At 46.7% G+C, this 24,231-nt stretch overlaps 1 protein-coding gene across 3 annotated transcripts in view; it reads left to right on the top strand.

Moving 5' to 3' along the window:
* The first annotated feature begins 3,122 nt into the window (after nucleotides 1–3,122).
* USP13 (ubiquitin specific peptidase 13) overlaps nucleotides 3,123–24,231 on the top strand; it is an 83,824-nt gene continuing 62,715 nt past the window's right edge. Inside the window, exon 1 of one of the 3 annotated variants that reach the window (XM_065556853.1) lies at nucleotides 3,123–3,293. Coding sequence is in view for 2 of the 3 variants with exons in the window: in XM_008170671.4 (XP_008168893.2) it covers nucleotides 7,508–7,663 (156 nt within the window). In the remaining variant the exon portion in view is untranslated. Of the gene's footprint in view, nucleotides 3,294–7,309; nucleotides 7,664–24,231 lie in introns of those variants that run through there. The other 2 variants (XM_008170671.4, XM_008170670.4) reach the window with 2 other exon arrangements.

The raw sequence follows: 24,231 nt of genomic DNA, 5'->3' as shown, positions 1-24,231 counted from the left end.
AGCATAGTTTTTTTTGACATCCATACAACATGTCCAAACCACTTCAGCCTTCTTTCTTGAATCATTGTCTGTACGGTATGCTGGTCAGTCCTTTGTAACAGATCAGCGTTGTTTACTTTATCACACCAGCAGACACCAATTACTCTCTGCAAGAGTCTCTGATGGAATGCCTTAAGTTTCCTGTTGTGGTTTTCTAGCATTTACGAAGTTTCAGAGGCATATGACAAGGTTGGCATCACAATGGCATTGTCTACGTTTATCTTGGTTTGTGTGTGAATCTCATATTTTCCAGATATTCATCAGTCTCAGGCTCCATCTACCTTCCCAGTTCTTGCTTCCACCTTATGGAGTTGGCCACGGGCGCTAATTGTATTTCCAAGAATGACAAACCGGTTAACCATGCTGTATTATTGATTACTGATCATATACACACCATCATTCCTGTCTCCTCTTTCAACAATCCTAACTTTTTTGGGGGGAGGGGAGAGAGTTCAGAACTCAAAGGGGAAGGCTTTCAAAAGCATCTAAAGGATTTAGGAACATAAATCCTGGGGCTTGTGCTCCTATCCCATGTGTGCTTTTGAAAATCTCCCCCATGGCAGGCTTATGCTCTATCGTGAAACTATATATATTTTTTCATGCATGGGAAGGACTTGAATGGACAAATATTAAAAACTTAATTTACTCCACAACTGATATATAATTCAGCATTTATTAATAGAAAAAAAAGTTAAGTATTAACATTCTGATCTCAAAAGGGAGAAGCTTTCTGATTCTATCAAACACTTGGTGAAAGAGAAAGGTAGACAATTGGTTAATGAAAGCTTTCTAAATAGATGTCTGAAGAGCAAGAAACAAGGTAAAAGGAACTGTATTGATAAACATCAGGTTAATAGTACACATTGAATCAATGTCAAAAGAATTGATTGTCTTCAACTGTCTGATTATGCAGCTATTTGAGGGTATAAATTTAAACATTAAATAGGAATGACTGAAGAGGAACAATAGTTTTCTTTAAGAACATAATGTAAGAACGACCATATTGCATCAGACCAATGGTCCATCTAGGCTAGTATCCTGTTTTCTGACAAAGGCTGGTGCCAGATACTTCAGAGGAAGTAAACAGAACAGGACAATTTATCAAGTTATCCATCCCCTGTCCTCCAGGCCAGCTTCTAGCAGTCAGAGATTTAGGGAGAACCAGAGCATGGGGCTGTGTCCTAGACTCTCTTGGTTAATAGCCATTGATGGACCTATCCTCTATGAACTTATCTAATTCTTTTTTGAGAATGCGTTATACTTTCGGCCTTCACAACATCCCAAAGTAACGAGTTCCACAGGTTGTGTGTTGTGTAAACCCACTGCCTATTATTCTTGCCACTAGGGGGAGGTATTTCCTCAAAGTCTGATACCACACATTTTAGTTTACTGTACATGTATTCCCCTAGTTTTTAAACCCCTTATCAGCAGTGAATTTTTTTTAAAAGTGCCTGTCTCTCTCATTTTGGCATCTTGAAGCCATCTGCCATTAGCCACTCTGAAGTCTCCACTTTTCTAAACAGAATAAGCCCAGCTCCCTTAGCCCTGTCTTATATTTTCATACTACTGATCATCTTTGGCAGAGTCTGCTGCAGCCTTCCTGAGACAATAACCATCTGAATTTGTACAGCTGACCAACACTGCATAGAGTATTCCAGATAAGTACAACCTTGTTTGCCATTTTATATCCTTGCAGAGTATTGGAAAGGTTCCCATTGGCTTTAGTGACCTTTGGATCAGGCACTTTTTGCTCTGCCAGTTTTATCACCTTAGGGTTAATAAGTAATAATTCAAATACCTAACTCTGATGTAGCGCTTGTCATCAGTAGATCTCAAAGTGTTTTATAAAGGTTAGAAGGCTTATCCTCATTCATATCACTTATATTTATTGTATTATGAGTAACAGAGGTCCTAAGACTGACCCCTGAGGCACTGTGCTCATAAGCCTTTTCTAGTTTGAAACACATCCATCTATGGTGACTCTCTGTTCTTGGTTTTGAGTGAGGCCTGGTCTATACTACAGAAGTTATGTCAACGTAAGGCAGCTTTACATCAATCTAAATCTAAGCATCTACACCAAAATGTAGCTACCACTGATGTAACTCGCCCGCTGCACCGACTTAATAACTCCACCTCCTCAAGAGGCGTAGCACTTAGGGCAACTTAGGCCTTGGCTACACTTACCCGCTAGTTCGGCGGCTGGCAATCAAACTTCTGGGTTCGACTTATCGCGTCTAGTCTGGACGCGGTAAGTCGAACCCGGAAGTGCTCGCCGTTGACTGCGGTACTCCAGCTCGGCGAGAGGAGTACCGCGGAGTCGACGGGGGAGCCCGCCTGCCGAGTGTGGACCAAGGTAAGTTCGAACTAAGGTACTTCGACTTCAGCTACGTTATTCACGTAGCTGAAGTTGCGTACCTTAGTTCGAATTAGGGGGGTAGTGTAGACCAAGCCTTAGTTAGGGCAACACAGTGTTAGTGTACACACTGCATTACTTACATTTAATTTAGGGGTCTCAAGGTGTCCTACAATGCCCCACCATGTCCGCTGTGGTCAGCGTTTTGAACTCCATTGCCCAGTGACCAGGTATGCAGGAACATACCCTTCCCCTTTTAAAGCCTCTTGAATTTTTTAATTTCTATTTCCTGTTTGCTCAGTGTGGAGAGCTCACCTAGCAACTCTCAAGCATGCCTAGCAACCACCCAGCTGACCAGGCCGGCTCCAGATTGCGGACAAGCTCCTGCCTGGAGTACACCGGAGGTGGTGGATCTCCTGGGTCTGTGAGAAGAAAAGGCTGTGCAGACACAACTCTGATCCAGCCATTAAAACGTTGATATTTATGAGCAGATCGCTTGTGGCATGGCAGAGAAGGGCTACAAGAGGGACATGCAGCGGTGCCGTGTGAAAGTTAAGGAGCTGTGGCAGGCATTCCAGAAGGCCAGGAAGACTAACAGTCACTCTGGTGCAGAGCCACAGACATGCCACTTTTATAAAGAGTTACATGCCATCCTTGGCATAGACCCCATGACCACTTCCAAGAATCCTGTGGATACTTTGGGGGAGCTGGAGTCAGAGGACCCTGAAGTGAATAGTGAGAAGTAGGTGTTGGACAAGGAAGAGGAGGAGGAATACAGGGGCCAGGAGACTGAGGCATCCAATGGCACAGCGAGACAGGACCTATTCTTGACTCCAGAGCAGTCTAGCCAGTCCCTACAGTCCAGCACGGGGAGAGCCTGACACAGGGAAAGGAACCTCTAGTAAGTATGCAGTTTGCTTTGATATTGCAGAAACATATCTGTTCGTTTGCTCTTTTTTACTCATTTAATCTTTTTAATCATGAAGAGGTAGTGAAATAAAACAAGAGAGGTAGAATCGCTATCTGCTTCTCATTTCCCCCGTAGAGTTAGGCAGAGGGGGCCCTGTAGAACACTTTGTTTATGTCCTGGGGTGTCCTGTGAATCCTCCTTAAAGATCTAGAGGAAAGCGGGGAGGGCTGCCTTATTTCTTCCGTTGCAATAGGATATTTCCCCCATGCCACTGAGCAATTGCTTCAGCAGGCACTATTGCAGCATCAGGTGTGCTGTGCTTGCAGTATTAATCACAATAGTGCAGAGCTGCGCGCAGGACCCATGCTTCTCACAGAGATGGCAGATGCATGGGTTAGCAGGGCTTTTGAAAAAAGGCATGAAACATTATGGGATGCAGATAAAATTATGCGATGGAGAAAACTGCATCATGGGACATTGAAACCATGTTCCTAGTCACCCCACATGACTTGATTGCCCCTATAAGGCATTGCAAACCTTTTCCAAAACACCCTGCTGCTAGGTGGTGGTGAATTGCACAGTGGGATAGCTACCCATGGGACACTGCTCTCTGCATCGCTGCAAGCACTGGTAGTGAGATTGTGCACCGCCAACACACAGAGCGCAGTGTCGACATGCAAAAGTGATTTAATTACTGTGACAGCTGTATGTTGACGTAACTTATGTCAACTTATTTTTGTAGTGTAGACTTGCCCTCAGCTTCTTATCTAACATCCAGTGGGCTTGTCTATACACAGAACGCTACAGTGGCACACCTGCGCCACTGTAGTGCTTCAGTGTAGACCACTACCTATGCCAGTAGCTAGGTTGATGGAGTAATTCTACCATCAACCTTGCACTGTCTACAAGGGGACTTATGTCAGCTTAACTATACCACTCAGAGGGGTGGATTTTTCATACCCCTGAGCAACGTAGTTATGCCAACCTAGTTTTCTAGTGTAGACCAGGCCAATAGTTCCTCTAACTACAAGATTATTTGAGACAGATTCTGATTTCAGGCCTGGTCTACGCTAGAAAGTTAGATTGGTTTAACTATGTAGGTCAGGGGTGTGAAAAATCCACGCCCCTGTGCGTCGTAGTTAAGTCAACCTAAGTCCCTGTGTAGACAGTGCTAGGTTGACGGAAGAATTCTTCCATCAATCTAGCTACTGCCTTTCAGGGAAGTGGATTACCTACACCGACGGGAGCATCTGTATCATTGGAGTAGGTAGTGTCTACTCTGAAGAGCTGCAGCAGCGCAACTGTGCCACTGTAGTGTCTTAAGTGTAGACAAGCATTCAGGTACCTCACTATAAATCTAGAGTAATTCTGTGCACCCATTCTGCCATAAGTATTTTACACACAGTTCCCAACATCACCAATGGATCCTTTGTTGAAAAAAGGACCACATACAAACTATAGCAGTTAGCCCACACTAACCATGTCACAGCTCTATTTCTTTATCCTTTGATCTAAATGCTCTGATTTCACTTGAAGAGGCTCAGTGGTTTCTTTTCTTTTGCTGTTGATGGGTGTATTTAATGGTTTATTGTGTGTACCTTAGAAAAATGAATTATTTCAAATGTTTTCTGCAATTTGCTGCTACTCATCTTTCTGCTCCTGTTCTCCAATCTTTATAGCATCCTTGCTGCCTTTCTCTACCTTATCAATATCCCTTTCAAAATGAAAAAAAAGCAGAAATGAAGTGAAAGAGAAGAAGGATAGTCTTGTGGTTAAGGATCTGGACTGGGATTCAAGGAGGTCTTCCTGCGTGACCTCAGGCAACTCATTTAAATTCTCGGTGCCACACCTGCCCCTATGTCAAATGGAGATCATACTACTTCCTCGTCCCTACCCTTTGTCTGTCTTGTCTATTTAGATGGTAAGATCTTACATATAGGTACAGTCCAGCCCTGATTTCTGCACCCTTTATTCAACTTTGCAGTGTTTGCAGGGTAGGTGGCACCAGCTTGTTCAGTAAAGAGTCAGGACGGCAGCATCAGTCAGAGTCAGCAGAATCAGCTGCATTAGTGAGAGGGCCATTTCAAGATGCTCCTCAATTGTCCATCCCTTGAAGTCCCTCTTCCATCTGAAGGGGGTCAGGAAGTTCCTCTACAGCCTGCTTCCTTCAACCCAGAAGAGATCCCGTATCACAATCCATAAACTGAAGCCTGAGAAGGCATCCGGGGTTTGTTGCATCACTTTTGAGTTGCTGAAGACAGGGGAGAGCATTGCTGTACCATAAGCTCTTCTAGGCCATTTGGCATATTAATATCATCCCCAATGACTGGAAGAAGGGGATTACTCTGTTCAGAAAGGGTGATAAGGTGAATGTAGCAACTGTAGCGGTATGATGCTGTTGTCTGTTCCAGGGAAAGTCTTTGCTTCCATGTTAATGTCTCAACTCAACAATGCACTTTGTGGCAAAGCCCAAGATACTCAGTGCAGCTTTAGATCTGGTCAGTCCACTGTTAACCAGCTCTTTACCTTGAGACAGCTTTTTGAGAAGATGGCTGAATTTAATAAGCCATGCACAGCACTTTCTATAGACTTCTATAATGCCCCTGATGAAGTAAATCAAGCAAGTTTGTGGGATCCAATGAGGTGACTTGGCATCCCTGGGACAACAGCATCATTGATAGGAGAGCTCCATAATGGAATGGAAAGATGCATTCGAGTCAATGGCAAAAACATAGCATGGTTTCCTGTCTCCATAGGAGTTCGGCAAGGTTGTGTTCTGTCACCATCATCGTTCAATATCAGCACTGACTGGATGATGGATAAACTTGAAGAGGCAGCAGTTGGGGGTTAAAGATGAATGCCATTCTGCTTTGAGATCTCTAATATGCCAATGACATTGTCTTGCTGGCTCACTGCAGCTGATGGCCAGTCTGGTGAGGCAAGAAGCAGCGCACGTAGGTCTGGTTATTAATCCAGATAAAACCAAGTCCCTGGTCAGGACCATCAAGCAGCCTCCAGCTCCAGGTTACAATCTGCTCCGTATTAAACTGTCTGGGTGAGGCATCGTAATAGACAGTGCCGGAGGGTGCTCTAAAAAATGTGGACACTTGTCTATCAACAGCGGCTGACCTGTTTCGGCTCCTTTAGCGGCCTCTGTGGGGATGTTGTGATTTCAAGCTTGCTACGAAGCTGCAGATAGAACCCCAGTTATCCCAACTCTATTGTACAGACGTGAAATGTGGGCACCGAGGAAGGCTGAAGAACACAGGATTGATGTTTTCAATTCCCACCGTTGTTGCCAGCTGCTCCTTATTAAGTGGCAAGACAACAACAGAAATCAGGATATTTGATGCCAAATCCACCAACTGCCTCCATCCGCACTGCCTCATCACAGAACAGGGTACTCAGCTCTGTACAAGGCACAAAATGAAGCCCGTTCCTGGGCTTGCAGTCAGACGTAGAGGAGGCAGGATGCCTGGCCCAACCTCCAGGTGGGAGTAAATTGAAAAAAAATGGTCAGCACTAAGTTCTTTAACCTATGATATTTGGTTGCCAGAGTCAGCCCTTCCTCTGCGGCTGACGTTTTACAGCAGGGCTAACAGCGTGGAAGAGCCTTGTCTTTTCCAGAGTTTAAAGCCAGAGGGGACCACTACAACGAACATCTAGTTTGACCTCCTGCAGAACATGGCCTGAGAGTCTGGGATGTTCTAAGGATTTCCCAGCCCAGCTGGCTGGCTTCTAGGGAGGAGCCTGGGGTTGGGGAGTGACGGGGGACAGTTTTTCTAAGCCCCCAGGAAAGAATTAGATAGAATTGATCTAATGTCAATGTCCCCAACTTCCCCTCCGGGCAGAATGAGGGTGCAACAGCTCAGGGGATGGGAGCTGAGGGATTCCCCATCCCCTGCCCCAGCCTGCTTCCCATGCCCCACCCCTCCTTGCTGTCCACCCTCCCCTCCCTTCACAGCCTATTCTGGCGCTGCCCTCCATCCATCCTCCCCGGGGCTCCTCCTCTCCCCCGCCCCCGGGCTCCCCCCTCGCCAGGACCCCGGGGCTTTGCAGCTGGGGCCGCTCCTGCTGCCCTTGGATTAAAAATAGCATCTTCCCCGCTCCTCCCCCGGGCCCGGCTCAGGCCGCCTCTCTGTGCCCCGGGCCCGGCTGCGCTCGCTCTGCCTTCCCCTCGCTCGCGGTGCGGCCGGCCGGGGAGCATGCAGCGGGCCGCGCTGTTCGGGAGCGGCAGGGATGCGCAGATGGCTGCGGGGGACCTGGGGGAGCTGCTGGTCCCCTACATGCCCACGATCCGCGTGCCCAAGTCAGGGGACCGGGTCTACAAGACGGAATGTGCCTTCTCCTACGAGTCCCCGGTGAGTGCAGCAGCCCCGCCGGCTGCACCCCCCCCCCGGCAGACAGCAAACCTTCCCCCCCCGGCTTCCCCCCCGGCAGACAGCAAACCTTCCCCCCCAGGCAGGCAGCAAACCTTCCCACCGGGCAGACGACAAACCTTTTCCCCCCCGCCTACCCCCCAGGCAACAAACCTCTCCCCGCCCCCCCCCCCCCCCGCGCCTTTCCCCCGGGGCAGGCAGCAAACTTCTCCTCCCCCCTCCTCTTCCCCCCCGGCAATAAACCTCCCACCTCCCCCCCCCCCGGGGGTAGGCAGTAAACCTTTCCCCCCGTGCCGGCAATAAACCTCTTCCCTCTGCCTTTCCTCCGGGGCAGGCAGCAAACCTCTCCCCCCCACCTTCTCCCCTGGGCAGGCAGCAAACCTCCCCGCTCCCGCCCCCCCCCCCGGGGCAGGCAGCAAACCTCTCCCACCTTTCCCCCCCAGGCAGCAAACCTCCCCCTTCCCTCCACCCTCCCCCCCGCAGGCAGCAAACCTCTCCCCCATCCTGCCTTCCCTCCCCCCTCTCCCCCCGCAACAAACCTCCCCCACCCCAGGGCAGGCAACAAACTTCCCCCCTCCCGCCTTTCCCCTCGGGCAGGCAACAAACCTCTCCCCACCCCTGCCTTCCCCCACCCGGGCAGGCAGCAAACCTCTTTCCCCCCTGGGCAGGCAGCAAACCTCTCCCACCTCCCCCCAGCAGGCAATAAACCTCCCCCGTCTTGCTTTCCCCCCTGGGCAGGCAGCAAACCTCTCCCACCTGCCCCCAGCAGGCAGTAACCCCCCACCCCCTCTCCTCTTTCCCCCCAGGCAGGCAACAGACCTCCTTCCTTTCCCGCTCAGGCGGGCAGCAAACCTCCCCCATTCCCTTCCTCCCAGGCAGCAAACCTCCCCCATTTCCCTTCTTCAACCCCCTCCCCCTTCACACTCACCCACCCTGCTTCATTTCCCTTCTGCTGCAACCTCCTTACTGCCTTTACCCCACCTACAAATCTCCCCTTTTCCCCTGCTTCCTCTACCCCTTGCCTTCACTGCAAATCTGTGGCAGCCTCTACTGCATCTTCCCTAGGCTGGAAACCTACCCCCTTCCCAGTTGCAAACCCGCCACCCCCCAGCTCTCTCACTCTTTTCCAACCCCAAGCAGCAAACCTCCCACTGTTGCATGGTTATCATCCTCCCCCTTCTCCCACTCCACCTGCTGCATTTCCCTCTCCTTGACTGCAAGCCCCTCAGGATCCCCCTTGGGTAGCCCCCCAGGCTCCCACTGCCTCCCCAGTGCTGTAACCCGGGCTCTTAACCATCCCCTTGGGCTGTTAACTTCCTCCTCATCCCCAAGTGCAAATCTGCTTCCCGGCTGCCTGGAGGGGTGGGGGAAGGGATGGGGTTGTCTGTCTTGGGAGCAGCTGAGCTCAGCAACATTTGAATTGCGTGGGTGGGTGGGGAATAGATGGGAAGGTGCCAGCTAGGGTCTCCCTGCTGCATGATTTCAGAGGCATTGCAAAGTGCAAGGGCTTTGAGATGCATGTATTATTTTAAGTAGAAAATTAGTTTTAACCATCTCTATTTCCAGAGCAGGGTTTCTGGCTGCTGAATGTGGGCTTCCTTCTTTGCAATCCGGCTTCTCTCAGTCCTTGTGCTTCCCAGGCTGGGGTTTGTTTTATTTTCCAATCACAGGCCTGTCCTGATTTATAACTGGTCTGTTGCAGCTGAATAGATTCTTCAGCACAAATCAGTGGCAGATTGTGTGAGGTGCTAGAATTTCCTTCCCTTCCCCCCAAAGGGAATTTGACGTAATTGATTAGACCCAGATTTTTTTTTTCCTGGGTGATTTTGCTATTTTCTGGACCATCCAGTCTGTGCAGGTCACTTGCAGGGGTTATCTGGGTACATCTCACTTAATCAATTCCCTGCTATTGCAGGGGCCACAGGCTTTATTGTACCTTGGTCCTTCCTATTCATAGCCTCTAGCACATAATCATTTAGTCTCCTCTGGGCTGTAATACTTCGGTCTAATTTTTGTTGTTGGGCTTAGTGTGTTGGTGCTGGGGAGTATTGGTGGTCTGTGATATACAGGAAGTCAGACATGATCTAGTGGTTCCTTCTGGCCTTAAACTTTGAGGCCCTTAGCAATTTTCTAGGGTCTATGTTCTCTTTGCTGAGTTGTTTTAGCTTTCACACACATAACGAAAGGGGCAGCGAATGTTCTCATTCACATATGTTAGTTGGCAAATGCACATGGATGGCTCTGTTTTCCTGCTGGATCTCTACTTATTCTATTGTTCAGGGCAGGGGTCGGCAACCTTTCAGAAGTGGTGTGCCGAATCTTCATTTATTCACTCTAATTTAAGGTTTTGCATGCCAGTAATACAGTTTAATATTTTTAGAAGGTCTCTTTCTATAAGTCTATAATATCTAACTAAACTATGGTTGTATGTAAAGTAAATAAGGTTTCTAAAATGTTTAAGAAGCTTCATTTAAAATGCAGAGCCCCCTGGACTGGAGGCCAGGACCCAGGCAGTGTGAGTGCCACTGAAAATCAGCTCGCGTGCCGCCTTCGGCACAAGTGCCATAGGTTGCCTACCCCTGGTTTAGGGCATCTTTAAGAAGACCTCAGTGTAAAGGGTCCCAGTCAACTTGAAAATCACAGTTTGGCTTGAAATTTGTTTATCTCCAATAGTTGCAATTAGTCTAAAATCACTAATACTGAAAGAAGTTAGTAAAGTGTCCCTCTCGCCCCCAGCTGGTTTGGTTTGGTGTCAAATGAACACTGGATGTATGGTCACTTTCACTCTTTACCATGTGTTAGTCAGACCCTGATCCTGTAGTTGGATCCTTGCAGGTGATGACTTGAGCCCTTGCAGAGCACCAGACTCTCAAGGGTGCAGTTGTTCAATTGCAGGATGGGATCCTTAATCATTTTGGCCCAGATCCCCAAAGATATTTATGTAAAACCCTAAATATGATTTCAATGGGAAATAGGTGCCTAAATACCTTTTAAAGATCTGGACCTTTCTCCCTTGCTGAAAAATACCCTTATAAACATTAACAGTGGAGCAGAAAATCCCTTAATTCTCAGTACACGCTGTATTGGAAATGAAACTTTTTTTGAAATTGCCTGATATAAAAGATAAATTAAAGTTGACTGTGTCCCTTTAAATGTCATTACCCATAGATGGAGTGAGTACTAGCTACTGAAATAAAGTTGCAGCCTGCGATGAGAGAGAGAGAAATCTAAAGGACATATGGAATCTGAACTGCGGGGTTTTCAGTTTGTGCTGCTCTGATTTTTGGATGTTTAATCCTTCTCTCTTTGATATTTTTTTTTAATTTGGAAAATCAAAAGGGGCTTGAAAGGTGACTCAGCTGTCTGGTGTTCATCATGTCTAGTGGAAGGCAGGTTATTTTTACTCACATACTTCAGATCTCAAGTGTCACCCAGCAGCCTTCCCAGTGCTGGGATGTGTACTGATTAAAAGGGCCAAATCAGACTCTACTACAAAGATATTAAATATTATATGGTCATTGGGATGGAGTGAGGGGAAGAGAGACGCAAAACCAATGTGTCTTAAAATTTACTGCTTCAGCTAGTACCTAACTAGCATTGAACCTGTGGGACATTATTGCTTGTAAGAAGTTTCTGTTAAATGGGAAAACCTGGCAAATATCATTATAAATTGAATGGAAAATTCAAATACAACCTCATGTTGCACAGAAAATATATTTAATTATCACCTACAGGGAGGATTTTCAAAGGTGCTGCACTCAGGTGTCTTCAGTGGGAACAGAGTTAGGCCCAGGCTTTTGAAAATTTCACCTGATACCATTACAAGACTTCTTGTTTAAACAAGTTTGTAGGTATCCAGTGGGCCAAATTGTCTGCACCTGGGCAACCCCAGTGATTGCAGAATCAAGCCCAATATCTTTTGTCCAATGTTCCAAAAGTTCTAGAAACCTTTTCAAATCATACCAGTCCTCGTACTTCTTTGGGTAGAAGATTTATTTCAGAATCCTATGCCTTACCCGTAAAATGACTAGCATGGTGCTAACTGGATTTAATTTCGAGACAACTAATGCAAGATACTATGAGAGGTAAAGCAACCCAATAGTCACTTACAAATTTTGAAAATGGCAAAACTTCATTCTCCCTGTTTCCTTTTTGAAATAGGAGTGTGGGCGGTAATTGTAGCTCAGTGTACAAACAGGTTATTGTCTTGGTTAATGGAAGACATTTGCCATGGTGTGCTTTGTGTTGGGTTAGTTTGCTAACTTGGTTTTGTGTGTGGGAATGTATAAACTCCAGACATCCAGCTTTTTGTTGGTGTATATCTAGCTTAGAAAGAAGAATGTAGGGTTGCTTCTGTAGTTTAAAAAAAAGATAAATATTAACAAAATATCCCTATCAGTTGTGTTACCTGCTGGCATTTTTGCTACTGGTTATATTTTCAACCCAGGCAACAATTATTTCCCCCTATAATTTTTAATCCCAGTTAATATTCCCACATGTCCTTTCATTTTTTTCTAACTCCATTTGCTTCATTTGTAACTATTCAACAATTCACACACGTTCTATATGGAATCAGCTCTTGTAAGATTCCTTGTTCTGGCACTTTTCTTCAATACAAGATTTTCTTCCCAGGGTTTGTCTCATTAACACCGTAAACCCATCACTCATAAACTGCACCGTGGATTTTTTCTCGCCCAAGAAAGTAAATTTCCTGGGTATTTTGAGAGCTTGTCTTGATGTCAATTTATTCATGATTTCTGTCACTGGGAATGAGAATGGTCTAATGGTTGAAGCTCAGGACTGGGAGTCAGGAAGTACCAGCTCTGCCACAGACTTGCTGTGTGATATTGGGCAAGTTACGTAACTCTCTGACCCATCTGTAAAATTGAAATAATATTGCCCAACTTCACCGGGGGTAATTTGAGGATTAACCTGCTGAAGTCTGCAGAGCACCATGAACTCTAGAAGGTAGAAAGTATTATTGTTCTAGTGGACACAGGACACTGGTTAATTATTGGAAACAGCAGTAGGTTTTGCTAGCTGTCTCAAGAAATATGGCGCCTCATGATCTTTTCCAGTTTTTAGTCTGATTTTCTGTGGTGAAAATCTGAGCAAAATTATTTTTTTATTATTTTACAAAGAGTGCTGTTTCTTTAGTGATTTCAGAGGTGTGAGCATATGAAAGGAGACATTTAAGATATCTTCCCATGCAGTATTAACCCATATCAAATAATTTGTCATACGGGTGACGTTTTCAGAGGGGGTGATCAGATAGGCTTCAGTGGTTCTGTTAAACAGCTCTCGGGTCTGAAATCTACAGTCTTCTTCCTTAAAGTAGGATCACATTCCAACAAAATCTGCTACTTAGAATTGAAGAAACATTTCCACGTTTTTGACAGCCATGGTGACGTTCTGTAGGCATGTTAGCTGCAAAAGAAATTACTGGCTGCTCTAAAGGTAACTGAATAGAAAATGACCTTTGTAATGTCTTATTTTTTAACTAATTTTTATCTGCTAACAAACTTGGCAAATCCACCTCTGATGCTTTGCCTTTCATTCATTTCACTGGGATTCTTAAGGAAAGGCAGACTGTCTACAAAATGCTAGTTGCCTAGTGTGAGTATGTATGATTGTGTCTCCCTCTAGTGGCTGGCCCTGGCAAGTATAATAGCCTACTGCTTTTTCATAGCCCAAACAGTAGCAGCCTGTAGTTTTCACTCTCAAGGTCTGATACTGAGTTCACTGTAATGACTGTGGTCTCTGTATGTATGCAGCTGTGGTGTGTTATGCTCGGTTTCCTACTTCCATCAATTTGTCAGTTGTGACTTCTCTTCCTTTGTTGGGAGCTGAACTTGATATTCCATTATTTAGGGGAGTAGGAAAAGCTATATTTAAACAATCTTTAATTCTCTGCAGCACATGTATTCAGCGAGGCACCAGACCCTGCCATAACAACAGATGCAAAACCTGCAGCCATATCTCCACTGCTATGATGATCAATATCCCCCACAATACACCTTTCAAGATCTATGGGTCCTTCACATGCTTATCACAACATGTAGTGTACCTCATCCCATGCAGTAATTGCCCCAGTAATAACTATGTGGATGAGATGAGACAATCACTACACATTCAAATGAACACTCATAAAAATGATAAAAGACAAAAACACCACATCACCCATGAGTGGACACTTTTCACACATAAGGGGGACATGTGGGGTCAAGTGACCCCCCCCCCCCCCCCGATTTCTGCTTGGCATGCTGGGGGAGAGGGAGAAGGCTCTTCTCCTGCTGTGCCTACAGCCCCCCTCCCCCCCCTCCCCCCCCGCATGTTCAGCCCCTGTCCCTGGCAGCCGGGAAGGGAGCAGACGGGGTGGGACCAGTCGCTTCTCATGCTGGCCGCTCTGGGTCCCTGCTCTGTGCAGTGTGGTGGCTGCCTGCAAGATTCCAAGTGGGGAGGCAGGGGCTTCCACTCCCCTCCTGGGCCCGGCTGCCGCAGACAGGGGCCGAGCGAGCTGGAGCCCCCTCTCCCCACGACACATTTCGCTCAGCCCCTGAGCCGAGCCAGGCCATGTCCCCAGCCGAGCTCTCTCAGGCAGCCACCTTCAGTTGCATGAGAAGCGGCTCTTTCTCTCTCCCCCTCCGGACCCGGCTGCCAGGGGACAGGGGCTGAACATACCCAGGGGGCAGGTGGAGCAGGAGAAGGACAAAGTCCCCGCTCCCCACAGGTAACTGGTGGGGTGGGGAGAGCATGGCGGTCCCTGCGCTGTGTGCAGATTGGGGGGTTGCTGGGGAAGGTTCTGGGAGCAGGTTCCCTGGCGTCTGCTCAGCCAGGGCTGGCCCCAGCTGGGCCCAGAGGCATGTGGTCCCTGATCCTGGCTCCCAGCCCCCCCCAGGAGCTGGTGGGATTTTCTGCCCTGGCCCAGGGAAGTGGGGCTGGAAGTTCTTCCCAAAGGAGACACATGGGGTGGTCACATTCCTCCCCTTTACACTGTGCCCTCCCCCTCTCCCTCCCCCCACCCCCCGTATCAGGAGGCACACGTTGTCGATCACTCCGTATCTGATCTCTCGGTGCTCATCCTGAAAGGAAACCTGCACAACTCCTTCAAAAGGTATGCCTGGGAGCTTAAATTCATAATTTTGCTAGACTCTAAAAATCATGGACTCAATAAAGACACTGGATTTATGTCTCCTGACAACAAGCCTTCTTTGCCCTATGGCTGCTGAAGTACTGCCCACTTAAACTTGAATGGTCTCTTGCAACATGTGTTAACTCTTTATGCTTAACAATCTGTTTTACCTTGTGTTTAATTGTAATACAGTAACTCCTCGCTTAACGTTGTAGTTATGTTCTTGAAAAATGTGACTTTAAGCTAAACGATGTTAAGCGAATCCAATTACCCCATAAGAATTAATGTAAATGAGGGGGTTAGGTTCCACTGAAATTTTTTTGCACCAGACAAAATACTATATATATATATACACACACACACACACAATACGTTTTAAATAAACAATTTAATACTGATACATAGTGATGATGATTGTGAAGCTTGGTTGAGGTGGAGGAGTCAGAGGGTGGGATATTTCCCTTACTGCTAAATGATGAACTAGCAATTGGCTGAGCCCTCAAGGTTAACTCTCTCACTCTACGAGGCAGCAGGAATGGAGGGAGATATGCGCATTTCCCCTTTAAGTACACTGCCTTGTTAATTTGATCAGCTTGCTGAGACCTCAGCTGCTGCAAGCTCCCTCCCTCCTGAGCCCTGGTGTGTCCCCCCTGCTCTATGGAAGATGGGGTAAGCGGGGTGCAGGAGCAGGGGAGAGAGGGACACCCTGACATTACTCCCCTCTTCCTCCCCTCCCCCCCCCCCCCCCCCGCACAGCAAGCAGGAGACTCGGGGAGCAGCTCCAAGGCAGAGGGCAGGAGCAGCACATGGCAGTGGGGGGAGGGACAGCTGCAATTGTTAGCCTGCTGGGCAGCTGCAGCACAGGGAACTTAGGGGAGCGGGAGCTGATAGAGGGAGCTGATAGGGGGCTGACGGTCCACTCTGGTTCCAAGCCCCCACCAGCTAGCTGCAACGGGCTGCTCTTCCTGCAAGCAGTAGACAAATCAGGTGGCTGTCAAATGAGGTTAGAAGGGAGCATTACACAACTTTAAACGAGCATGTTAACCGGGACGCCTTTAAGTGAGGAGTTACTGTACTCGGAGTACATTTTCCAGATCTGAAGAAGAGCTCTGTGTAGGCTCGGAAGCTGGTTTCTTTCACCAACAAAAGTTGGTCCAATAAACATATTACATCACCCACTTTTTCTCTCTACATAAGTATTGTTATGATCTGGGAGAAGCCTTGCTATGGGTTATGTTAACACCTGGTTCAAGCTGATGTGTGAGTGAGTCCTCCATTTAAGGTAGCTGTAAGAGACAGTTACGGGACCACACCTAAAACAAAACCCAAGCGCTTGTCTATACTTAAAAGGTTGCAGCGGCGCCACTGTTGTGCTTAGGTGAAGATGATACGTACACTGAGGGGAAGGCTTTTTGCATCAGGGTAGGTACTCCACCTTCCCGAGAGGCAGTACCTATGTTGATGGGAAAAGCCCTTCCATCAATATGGTGCTGTCTACACCAGGAGTTAGGTTGGTATAACTGTGTTGCTCAGGGGAATGGATTTTCCACACCCCTGAGCGATGTTGTTATACTGACATAAGTTGCTAGGGTAGACCAAGCCTAACAGAGTCTGCCCAGAAACTAGCGCTAGGCCCTGAAGGGGTGGAGGGTTCGACTGGCTGTTGTGACCAGGTGGGACTGGGTGTAGATGTGTGAGAGAACACATAGAAAGAAACTGGGAAGAGATAAGACTGTCTGGGAGTAGGGAAAAAGCAAGAAAGCCAAGCAGTAGCCTCCGCCTATGAGCGCAATTGTGACCCTGGAAAAAGCTAGAGAGAGCCTTTGGTTCTGGTATTGGCTAAAAGGGCTTGGGGGCCTGTAAGCAAGAAACTTCTTTTTGTTCTTGGTTCCTTCTGCATTCAGAGGCACAGGATTTTGTACATTCTTTGTAAATAAACAAGATTGCATCAAAGAAGTATCTGGCTGCCACCAATTTCTGTTCCCAACTGAATCACCCACAGAGCCCTGAATTTTGATTACCCATTCAAGTCAAAAAGGGCAACAGTGTTATTTATATAGAGCAGGGGTTCTCAAACTGGAGGTTGCAAGGTGGTTACATGGGGGTCGTGAGCTGTCAGCTCTGTGGGGCTGACAGCCCCGAGCTCCCATTAAATTAAATTACCCCCCATTTTTAACTTGTAAGGGGGGTCAAACTAAGATGCTTGGTGTGTGAAAGGGGTCACCAGTACAAAAAGTGTGAAAACCACTGATCTAGAGCTATAAGTATGTCTTGTGGACTACATAAAAGACAGGTTCCCTGCCCTGAAGAACTTGCAAACTTGGTTAGGCAAAACGTGACGCAGGGAGAGATGACATCCGAAAAAGGGCTGGAAATTGGAGTATCAATGTGTGATGTTCAGATTTTGCATATCTTAGACATATCTGCTCTGAACATTAGATCTTGCATGTGAAATATTGCAACTGCAGTGCAGCTGGAAAATCTTGCTGCTGCTGACAGCTTCTAATGTAGATCTTGCTGACTTGGTTTTGTGAGCGGGGAGCTCAGTAATGGTTATATTAGGAGAATTCCCAAAGGGTTCGACTGCCGTATGCTTTGCTGTTTATCAGACAGTACAATGCAGACTGAAGTCTTTTAGTGAGTGTGTAATTGGCATCAGTGATCCTGTTGCATGTAACTTTCTAGTAATAACTGTGTTCTAGTCACTGGCTCTCCCTTAGGTGACAGTATCCCAACACAGATATGAAAACCATTATCTCTTTTTAATGATAGGGGGCTGTAAAGCAGAGCAAAAGGTGACAAGAATTTAATAAATCTGGACATTGCTCCAGACAGATGATTTTGGCTGAACTGCAAAGTGGCTTGTTTTTCCTGTGCTGGAATTACTGATGTGGTGCATTGCTTGGTTGCGTGTGTCAGATTGCAAAGTATGAGCAGCGATCCTTGTTTAGATATGGCTGAAGGTCTTTAGTTAGGTGGTGGGGCACATCAGGGACCACATTTTTATTTCCATTGCGCTCTAGGAAGATATTGTAGCTTACACCTCTCTGATGGATGAGTTCTTTGCTGCCTGGCAGTGCACTTTGATACTAAAGCTAACCAGATCGTTACTGCTACACCAAGTCTCTAAAATAGCCAAGTATGAGTAGAATTTGCAGGGGTGACGCACGCAGCAGCTCCCATAAGAGAAACAGCCATGCTGCTTTGGCTATCCACCAGGCTGGGGTTTTCCTTACATAGCTACACAAGGATATTATAAACACAGGCAACGGTGTAAATCTGGGTATTACCAGCCATCAGCACCATTACTATTATTGATTGAACTGCAAGTGAGCTTCATGTACCATGTGGTTATTCAAAGGCCTTCAAATGTCCTTTGGACAGTGGTCCCCAAATTGTGGGGCGTGCCCCCCTAACCAGGGCTGGCGCTTCCACTAGGCGACCCTAGGCAGTTGCCTAGGGTGGCAGGATTTGGGGGGCGGCATTTTGCCGCTCTCAGCGGAAATTCGGCGGCTGGGGGGTCCTTCCACTTCGTATCTTCAGCGGAAATTCGGTGGCGGGTCCTTCACTCGCTCCGGGACCCGCCGCTGAAGTTCCCCGAAGACGTGGAGTGGAAGGACCCCCGCCGCCGAAGACCCCAGGCCCCCTGAATGCTCAGAGGAGGAGCGCTGCCGCCTAGGGTGGCAAAAACCCTGGCGCCGCTCCTGCCCCTAACGGTGCCTGGCAGGACCTGAGCCAGCCCCAGACGGTGGGCAGGGAGGGAGCACCACCCAGCCCTACTCTGCCCCCAACTCTGCTCTGGCCCTGCCCCAACCCCTGGCTGCAGCTGTGGCTCCAGCTCTGCTCCAGGCCCCCGGCTGCGGCCTCACTCCTAACTGCCGACTTTGGCTCCAGCCCCGTGCTCTAGTCCCGGCCCCCAGCCCCGATTCTGGGCCCAGGGGAGCACGTACACATTCCATTACTGGGGCGGGTGGGGCGCAAGAGGAAAAGTTTGGGCACCGTTGCCTTAGGAGGGCTAATATCTGCTGGATCCTGTGGCAGAATATAATTTCTGTTCCTGTGTCACAAGTCATGAGTGCTCCATGAGCCTCCTTTGTCTTGCCATCAGAACTACAATAATATAGAGGCCATGTTCTGGCTTGTGAACATGCCTAAACAGATTGCTTCAGAATGGTGAGTTCTCTAGTTCCATGAGAGGAACTGCTTTGACTTACAGAAGTGTGCAATCTTTAGAATGGTGGTTAGGTTTCATTTTAGTGTCTCTGTGTAGATGCCCTCTATCAAATAGAACATAGGAATTTCCACGCTGGATCTGACCAACAGTCCATCTAGCCCAGTATCATGTCCCCAATGGTGGCCAGTACCAGGTACATCAGAGGTGGTGCAAGAAACCCTCAACATGCAGTTATGGGGTAATCTGTCCCAAGGAAAAGTTTCTTCCTAACCCATAATACCTAAAAGTTGATTTAAGCTGGAAACATGAGGGTTTATACCCTTTCCAAACCTCTTGTTTATATTAGTAATATGTACCATTGTAACTGGATATTCTATCAATAGAAATGTCTGATCCTTCGTTGAATCCTGCTAAGATCTTAGTCTCAAAGATCTTTTGTGGCAATGAGTTCCCCTGGCTAACTGTATTGTGAGTGGGAATGTATTTCCTTTTAACAGCTTACGATTTGCCACCTTTCAACAGAGTTGAATGTCGTCTTGTTCCTGTGTTAAGAGACCTGATGAATAGAAGTTCCTGATCTCCCTTCTCTCCATTTGTTATTTTGTATACACTGATCACAAGACATAATAAAATAAAATAGTGACTGTTTAAAAAAAAGCAGGTGGGAAGTTCTAGTTTGGACTAGTCCAGATGCTAGCAGCCTTGCTCTTATTCTCCTCCTGTCTTTCATCTTCCCCTTCCCCACTCATTTGTTCTTGTGTCCCTCTTGTGCTGCCTTTTATTTTTATATCTCTTTTTTCCTACCCCCACCCCCCCGTAGTTTGCTTGTCTTCTCCCCACTCTGCATTTCCATATGTTTTTCCTTTCATCCCTCATTTGTGTGTGGTGTTCTTTACTACTTCATTTGTTTGTGTCTGCATCTTGATTAATCAAGTTGCAGGCTTGTGTCTGTGTTCTTGCCCAATAGCACTTTGACTAGATTCCAGCACCCAATGCACAGTTTAAATACTGGTAAATTAATGCAAGTTACTGTATCTGGTATACTTTGTGGCTGGGATGTGTGTTTTTTTAATTGTGCCGGGGCAATCTTCATGTGCTGTTGTATTCATTCACCTTGACATGATTTACTTTTATTGTTCCACTGTCAGTAGCAATGGAGAATGTGAGACACCTGCTTTCTTTTTGTTCCCCATTGTAAGCTATTACGTATTGTTCAGATGATTATTAAATGCTGAAGCTTCTGCTATCTTTGGACCTTTTAAACATTTATGAAATAAGAAGGCTATCACTAGCTACTGTCAGGTTCCTACATTCTGGATATTATAGAAATTCTCTTTTAACCCTTCCAAATACAGTAAAGATTGATTTATAGCTGTACTCTTTTACAGCAGGAGATTTTTGGTTGGCCACAACCAGACTTGTGATGGTGATCACAGATGATCTATCTCTCTCAGGAGGACTCTAAAATGTTTCACTGGCTCATCATTTCTGTAGGGATAAATCTTAGTTTCACTGAAGACTATGGTAAAACTCCCATCGATTCCATTGACTTTAGGATTTGTGTCTTAATGCAAGAAATCTCAATTAGAGATTAGTTGTTGGTGGATAATCCCCTGGTAACTACTATTATCTCATAACATCTGAGGTAATTATTGAGGATTGTGAGATTTAATGTATCCTTTTTCCTCTTTCCTGTGGTACATACTGGTATGTTTTACTATGTGACTGTTCACCATGTTAGCGGCGCTGTAACAGCCACATGTCCTTATACATTGTTATCCTAGTCATGTCAGGAAATGAAAATGTTAAACCGTAGATTTCCCTAGGGGACTGGATGGCTCAAGGATTGGTAATAGGATACAGGTCACCGGTTCAAATCCAAATCAGGTTGGTAGAGACTGAAGCCATTAGCATCTGATAGCTGTTGGTGTCCTGTGTGCTTGAAATGAGATGGTGAACTCATGCTGGTTCCTTGTGGTTTGATATTTGTGTTCCCAAGCCCTCCCATCACCAGCATTCTTGCTCCATCTCCCGCCTCTCTCCCCAAAGTTTGAAGGGAGGTGGACCCTATCATGCTTTAACTTTATACCTCCATGGAGTCCCTTCCGTGAAAGCCTTTTCCAGCCTTTATTTTAATACAAAGTACTGTCTAAATGATGATATAAGATAATCTTTCTAGACTGTCTGCTTTTTGGAGCAGGGACCGTGCCTTCCTCTGTGTTTGGAAAGTACTTAGCACACTGTGGTTACTCCTGCAATGTAAATGATGAAGAATTGTAAGCAGGGTTGCAAGGAAAACTTGCATTTACTCCCACTTTGTGGGTGCATGTTGTTACAAAGCCTTCCCTGAATCTTTAGGGGAAGATTCTGCTTGTTTGCCAGGATTGAATGGGTGAGAAGTCTCTTACTAGAAGATCCTTCTCGGTTAGGATCAAGGCCCACTGTCAGAGCAGTGGGTAGAAGCTTCCACCTTAACACTGTCTTAGGACTTTGAAAAAGTAAAAGAAAACACTGTCTCTAGATGCTCCATCCCAGAGTTTACACTGATCCAAGTGCATGTTGGGACAGGACTTCGGTTCTTTAGTTCAGGCTGAGTGGATACTACAGTAGCGTGGGCATGATCAATAAAATTCCTCTTTATGCACCTCACTACTGAACCTTTGTGGTTTTGGTTGTAGAGAGCTCCCAGCCCCTGGGAACAGTATATTGTTCTTGTTTGCAGATAAATAGTGTGCTTGAGTCTCTGGCACCTTTCACCAAAACAAAAATGCACTCACATTTGAAAAAAAAAAATCAGTGAAAAAGATTTTCCACCATAGCCACTTAGAAGTCTAGGATGAATGTTGCCTCCTTCCAGGCCATATGGTATTCCCTATAGGTGAAATTCACCAGCACAAGGTCAAGGGCCCCAGTGAGGCCCTCGGAATAGGGCTTGAATGTAGGCCCTCAGAATAGGGCTTGAATGGGTGTTAAGTGGAGCAAGGGCCTGGCTCTCTGCATAGGGATGAATTTCATATATCAGAGAGCTCTAGTCCTTACCATTAACGCTGTTTTACCATGACTGTGTTAGACTTTTGAACACAATGTTTTCTTCTGTCCAGGTTGTGTGAGAGAACATAGAGAAATAACTCTCCTGTTAGTAATCACCAGCTAACTTACGCAGCTTCCACATTTAGCATATGTCCTGAAAATGTCAAATAGTTGCCATAGCCTTCTTACCAAAAGAGCTGAGTGCTCGCATGGAGTCGCTCCGGGAAAAAAGAGAACAAAGTGTCTCAGAGAAAACAGAATTGTAAACAAAGTTCCCGAAACACCTATCCATTGACAATGGGATATATTTTTATTTAGGCTGAGCATCCACAGGCTTCCTTTAACTGGGATGCAGTCTTGACTTTTTGTGAGAATGCTTAGCTGTGGAGATAATAAAGGATGTAAAAGAAAAGGGACAAGGAATGACTGCATATGTCAGGTGGCTTCCATGTTTCGTATACTAAAGATCTATGTGTGTATTTGTCTGCAAAACTCTATGCTAGAGGTCAAACAAGACTATCATAATGGTCCCTTCTGACCTTAAACTGTGTGAATCTATGAAAACATATATTGGGGATGATTTTAAAATAAATTATTATTACTATTTTATGTCAATGATGTCCTGGGTGGTTTATAATGGTAGATGCAGCCCTTGCTTCAAAGGTCTTGATCGTTTAAAGTTCAGGGGGGTTGATGTTAAATAGAATCAGGGCCGTCCTTAGGCATACGTAGGGCACCCGAAAATTTGGGGCACCACTGGAACCATAGGTGCTGACTTCTCATCTTGCCGGGGGGTGCTCGACCCCCCTGCTTCTGCTCCAGGCCCCGCCCCCACTCCACGCCTTCCCCAAGCCCTTGCCCCAGCCCTGCCTCTTCCCACTCCTGCTCCACCCCGCCCCTCCTCTTCTCCACCTCCTCCCCCGAGCGCGCCCCGTCCCCACTCCTTCTCCTCCTTCCCAGAGCTTGAATGCCGCAAATCAGCTGTTCGCAGTGCTCCGAAAGTGCTGGGAGGAAGGGGGAGGAGCTGGTAAGCGCAGGGCTGCTGGTGTGCGAGGGGAGTGTGTGGGGGAGCTTGGTGCTGGTGGGTGCTCCACACCCACTAAATTTTCCCCGGAGCATCCACCCACAGAGTCCACACCTATAACCGGGACAGCAGGTAAGAGCGGGTCAGCTTCTGCACACCCAGGGCACTCTGCAGTCGCCTTACTAGGCAGAAGGCAGGGGCCGTATTCACAGAGCCGAATGCGCCGGCGTAGGGGCACCAGTTTAACAATACTGCATAGGGCCCCATAAATCCTAAGGACGGCCATGAATAGAATGCATAAATAATTTTTCCCCCCAAGTGGATCATGAATAAAATAGAGATGAGTTAGCTGAATAGTTTAAAGACATGACTTCTGGCTGTAGCACACCCATCATTGTAGTTTCTAGGCACTGGAGTTCTGAATGGTTGGGTGGGCTGATCTGGGTTTGAAAAACCTAGACAACCCTACCTCTAACTCCACACACTTCTGACGGATCCCAGCAGGGTCAATTCAGCCTTGTGAGACAGAACTGTGCAGGAGAAGTGCAAACCATGCAGTTTGCTATTGCGGATCTTTCAGGTGAACCTAAAAAACCGAAGGTGCGTCTGTTTTGGTTCATGTTAAAGAAACCACATTACTTTCCATAAAAGGAAAGTGTTTGCCCAAGAGTCTTGAGATAAAATGTCATTCTCTCTTCTCTCCTCCCTCCGCTTGCTCATCTCCACCATTGCTACTGTGTAGTGTTCTATTCAGCAGTTTTTTGACTCCTGCTCTCCATCACAGAAGCAGCAGCATTTCACTGGTACTGTATGTGTATAAGATCCAATCCTGCAGCCCTTTCCAATGCCTGCAATTCCTGCATAAGTAGCCATATTGACAAGAATGGGAACACGTGTAAATAAGGACTACTTGTATGAAAGAGAGTTGCATGATCAAGCCATGACACGCTTTGGGACCTTGTAAAGAGAGATTTGGGATAAGTGGTGGAGCAGTGTATAGCTACCTTTGAGGGGAGGATATGAAGTAGCTGACTTTCAGCAAACAGCTAGGATTGTGCTCTGTGTATGCATCTGTAATATTAAAATCTGTTTTAGTCCAACTTCATCTTGCATACGTAAAGTTCACAGCAGTAACCGTGGGATGTTCATCACAGATCAGCGTCTACAACAAAGCCACTGAGATGACAATA

Source organism: Chrysemys picta, chromosome 9 (assembly GCF_011386835.1).
Source record: "Chrysemys picta bellii isolate R12L10 chromosome 9, ASM1138683v2, whole genome shotgun sequence".
Classification (NCBI taxonomy): domain Eukaryota; kingdom Metazoa; phylum Chordata; order Testudines; family Emydidae; genus Chrysemys; species Chrysemys picta.
This window is presented reverse-complemented; position numbering and strand designations above follow the sequence as displayed.